The 4469-nt window shown below is 57.4% G+C and overlaps 1 protein-coding gene across 1 annotated transcript in view; it reads right to left on the bottom strand.

Moving 5' to 3' along the window:
• TRIO (trio Rho guanine nucleotide exchange factor) overlaps positions 1–4469 on the bottom strand; it is a 359748-nt gene continuing 355279 nt past the window's right edge. The window contains exons 61-62 of the mRNA XM_010858807.1: positions 1850–1988; positions 1–1378 (exon numbers count right to left, since the gene is read on the bottom strand). Coding sequence (XP_010857109.1) covers positions 830–1378; positions 1850–1988 — 688 coding nt within the window. The 3' untranslated portion in view covers positions 1–829. The remainder of the gene's footprint in view (positions 1379–1849; positions 1989–4469) is intronic.

The raw sequence follows: 4469 nt of genomic DNA, 5'->3' as shown, positions 1-4469 counted from the left end.
TAGGGGGTGGGACGCGGGGGTGGGGAGGGGGTAGCAGGGCAGGACCCAACCTGACCTCCTCGCGGATGGGCAGACCCCTTGGACCCCTCCTAAAGGAAGCCCCGGGCGGTGGGCGGGAAGGCAGGGGTGAAGGGAAAGGGCAGACCGAAGGCAGGACCAGTCTTATGTACAAGTAAGGCCTACATTTCATCAGAGCAAAACGATTCATTCTATTTTTATGCAAAAGTTTGAGGTTGAATGCACATTTCAGAAGCCCAGTCTGGCGTCCTGGCGAGAGGCACACAGACGGAGCAGCTGGAAAAAGCTCAGAGCCAGGGGGACCCCCGAGTTGGACGAGGCCGCCGCTGGGGGTAGGGTGGGGGGGCTCTTCCCCAGAGGTGTCCAGTATCTTGTTTTGTTCATTAACACCAGTGGTTGAACATAGGCATTTGTTTCCTTGAATAAATCCTGGAAAATGTTTTCAATTTGCAAAATGCTATTCGTGTTCGTTTAAAAAAGTTTCTTTTTATTTTTAAAATTTTTTTTTTTTTTTTTGCAGAAACCTGAATAAAAGACTGTGACTCAGCAACGCTGTCTCCGCTCTCGCAGAGTGTTCCAGAAGGCCTCCACCCCTCCCCCCACACCCCGCAGGGCTTGTGGCCCGAGTCCCAGGCAGCTGCAGAGCACGGCTCACTCAGGAACGCACGCGGTGTCACACGACGGGACAATCGGGCAGCGGACTGCTTACGTCGTCGTCGGTTTGTTGTTTTCTCTTCCAAAAGAAAAATAAAGTCAAGATTTAACGGCTGATTGGCAGGTGAAAGGGAATGAGAAAGGACTTCAAGACAGGTCAAACTCGAGGCAGAAGCCTGCTCTGTAAGAAGCTTTTCATGCTGCGGATAGGTCCAATGTCGTTCTGGTGTTTGCGCCGCGCAATGAAGGAGGTCAGTCTGGACGTGTCGAGGACGCCCGCGCCTTTGCCGTGGCCGTGGCCTGCCTGCAGCCACCGCTCCTGGAGGGCCGACGCAGCCGAGGGGCGCTTGGCGGGGTCCTCGTGCAGTAGGAAGCACACGAAGTCCTTGGCCCTCTGGCTCACTCCTTGGAAGTAGTCCTCTGGGAAGCTGAAGTCCAGGCGGCAAATGTTGAGGCAGGTCTCTTCCACGCTGTCGTCCAGGAAGGGGGACACGCCGCTGAGAAGCACGTAGGCCAGCACGCCCACGCTCCACGTGTCTGAGGTCAGGGAGACCGGGTTCCCCAGGATGATCTCGGGGGCCGCGAATTCGGGGTTCCCCAGCAGTGGGTGGATGTGGTAGGTCGTGTTGAGTTGGACGGCATCTCCGAAGTCAGCCAGCTTGATGGTTGGCTTGGCTGAGCTCTGATCCACGAGGATGTTCTCAGGCTGGGAGACAGGATAAAACAGCCGTCAGGGGACTCCCGCCACCCCACTCTTGGGCTGGAGCTCTCCAGGAATCTACACTGTCGACTGTTCACGTGGGAAACGGACTCGTCCCGGTCTGGAACTTCCGAGGGCTGCCCCCGTACAGAGCCTGGGATTCACTCTCCTTCCTGGCATCGAGAGCGACACTGCGCCTCCTTGCCTTGTCACCCCGCCCTGGTCCTGCCCCAGGAACTCTATGAACTATCTGCAGATCTCACGTTTGTCTACTATGTTCCGGTTTGTTTACGTTACTGAAAAGCCAACTCTAGAGCAGAGATGAGACTTCTGCGTTCCCATCTCCCACCCCCTGCATCTCTCCCAGTCCCTGGGGGCTCCTGGCCCGGGTTCAGAGGAGGGCCCAGGAGCGGGCGTCGTGTCCCACATGGATGCGCTGAGGTCGCCCGGCATTCCCGTCCCTGGGACCCCGCTCACCTTTAGGTCCAGATGCGCTATCCTGCAGTTGTGAAGGTATCGCACGGCTTCCAGAACCTCCCCCAGGTACGCCCGGATCTTCCCCTCCGTGAGGTTCCCCCACCGCACCACGCAGTCCAGGAGCCGTCCCTGGTCGGCCCTGCAGAGGGAAGGGTGTGCGGCTGCGTTATAGGGTCAGTTGGTCACTTTAGCGCGACCACGACGCACGTGTCACCTCCACACCCCGTTGTCAATGTCCAAGCAACGCTTGGGGACCACACCTCTACCCGGAGGCAGCCCAGGATCAACAGGGTGATGCCTTAACCTCATCATGGAGGCGAGTGGGGAGCAAAGCACCCGGAACCCACAGAGGGAGCTGGTAGCAGAGACGGGCGCACCCAGGCCCCCTGCCCACCCCACCCCAGCAGATGGGCGCACCCAGGCCCCTCTGTGCCCCCCACCCCAGCAGGCTGGACTCAGACCTGCTCCCTGGATCTGAGCACATGACCTGGGCGACTGCCTGGCACACAGTAAGCACTCTGCTGGGGAGGGAATAACGTGAGACCACCTCCCCAGCCTCAGTCTTGTCAACTGTAAAATGGGGGACGTGACGGCTAAATGAGAGAATATAAATAAAGTGGGCTTCACGTTGGACTCAGAGTTGGCCTGCTGTGAAATTACTTTTAACTTTAAAGAACCCTTATACAGAGTTGCCCTGTGCCAGGGACTAAATGCTTTCTACCACTCGCTTAGTCCTCACGAGAGCTCTCTGGGAAGAGTGTTTTATTGTCCCTCTTTCATACAGATGAGGAAACTGAGGCACAGGGAAGGCATTAACTTCCCCAAAGTCACACAGCTCATAAAGGAAACTGGAACTGCAAGGAGGTGGTCTGGTTCCAGCCTCTCTGAACACCGGGCTGAGCTGTGTTGTCTCTTTGTAACACAGAAATTTACAGGAAGATCAGCCAACTAACATGATTGGCTGATCATGATTACATGTCCAGTAATGACATGTAATCAAGGGAACTTCGGTAGTAAGTAGCTTGTTATGAAAATAAATCCTATTAATAGTATGATGAGGCCCAACCATTTAGTATTCCCGTGGAAAGAAATGACAGCTGAATGCACTGCAAATTTAAACCGGAATCAGGGTTTGCAGGAGATTCTGACAAGGAGCCTAGGCCTCTTTGTCTTCCCTGGGAGTAGCTGAGCAGAGGCTGTTAGGCATCAAGCTTCTACAGCCAGAAGGCACGTTCCCAGGTCCTGAGGGCCCACAGGGGCCAGGTCTCCACCAGGACACCACCTGAGCCCTGCAACAGCCCTTCAGGCAGCTGAGACTCGCCAGGAGCCGAGGCCACGGGCCCAGGTCCACTGACGCGCCCTCTGCCCAGGACATGGTGCCGGGGGAGGCTAGGGAGGGCCGGCCTGCTCCCTCCGCCATCTGAGAGGTTTGTGGGGCCAGCGAGGGGGCTGAACAGGCCCACGGTGACATTCTAGTGGGACCCTGGGGCGGGGAGACTCCTGGGGGGTTGGGGTGGGGGGCCGAGGCCGGACCTGGGCCCGGGGCCCGGGGCCCGGGGCAGAGCGTCTGTGAGGAAACACGACCAACGGAAAATCAGGAGCAGGGCCCCGAGGGAGCCCTGCCAGTGAGGAGCAGGGCCCCGCCGGCCAGCTCTGAGACACTCGCTTCCCACAGCGCCTCGGGAATAGGAGGCGGTGCAAGAGGTTTGCTTGGGCCAATGGAAGTGAAGTCATAAACCCAAGCGAGTGTATGAAGTGAACTCCCTCTAAAAAGCAGTAACGGGAATCTAAGTAAAGCTCAGCGACGAGGTGTTTCAGAGAGACCAGAACATTCTAGGGGCCGGGCTCCCATCCTGGCTTTACGGACACTTTGGGACAGTGATTCTGTGTCTCTGTGTCCTGTGTTGTCGTGGGATGTCGAGCAATGACAGCAAGACGTCTGCGGACTTTGCTGAATAACCCCGGGGCAGAGCTGCTCTTGGCCGAGGACGCCAGCTCCCCGGTCTTAAGTTCCACACTCCTTATCTTTAAGTTCCACACTCCTTATCTTTAAACGACTCACGTGTTTACCGAGAAAGCACACACGGCCGGTATGTGTCATAGGGACCCAACCGCCCCAGACAGCGCTCTTCAGTGAGGCACACCTCACCCTCCCATCTAAGCACCCCCTGCAGGGCCGGGCAAGCTCTGCAAGGGACTGGACAGGCCCCAGGCCTGAGCTGGGAGCCCGAAGCGGCAGACAGGAGCAGGTCTGAGTCAGCCCACTCCAGGTGCCCCCCAGCCTGGCTCGCCCAGCCTGGCAGACACACGGGATCAGGGCAGCCTAAGGTCATGAGCAGGGGTGTGGTCTGCAGAGGTCTGGCCTCGAGGGAAGCCGGTGGCATCACGAGGCTGGCTGAGACCCCCGGGTGTGCGCCTCCTTATCAGCAGCTCATACAAAGACTATACTTCCCTCTAGTATCGGTGGAAAGCTCTACAACTGTGGACTCTGATAGGAGACATGTTTTCAGAAGTTCTGTGAATTCTAAAATCCCAGTTCCTATCCTTCTGAGAGAATAAACAGCAAGACCGCTTGGTGTTGGAGCTGGGGGCTAGGAGGAGGGAAGGTGGGGGGCGGTCA

This window comes from Bison bison, unplaced genomic scaffold (genome assembly GCF_000754665.1).
Source record: "Bison bison bison isolate TAMUID 2011002044 unplaced genomic scaffold, Bison_UMD1.0 scf7180017864440, whole genome shotgun sequence".
Taxonomy (NCBI): domain Eukaryota; kingdom Metazoa; phylum Chordata; class Mammalia; order Artiodactyla; family Bovidae; genus Bison; species Bison bison.
Note: the sequence above shows the minus strand (reverse complement) of the source record. Positions and strands in the feature narration are given on the sequence as shown.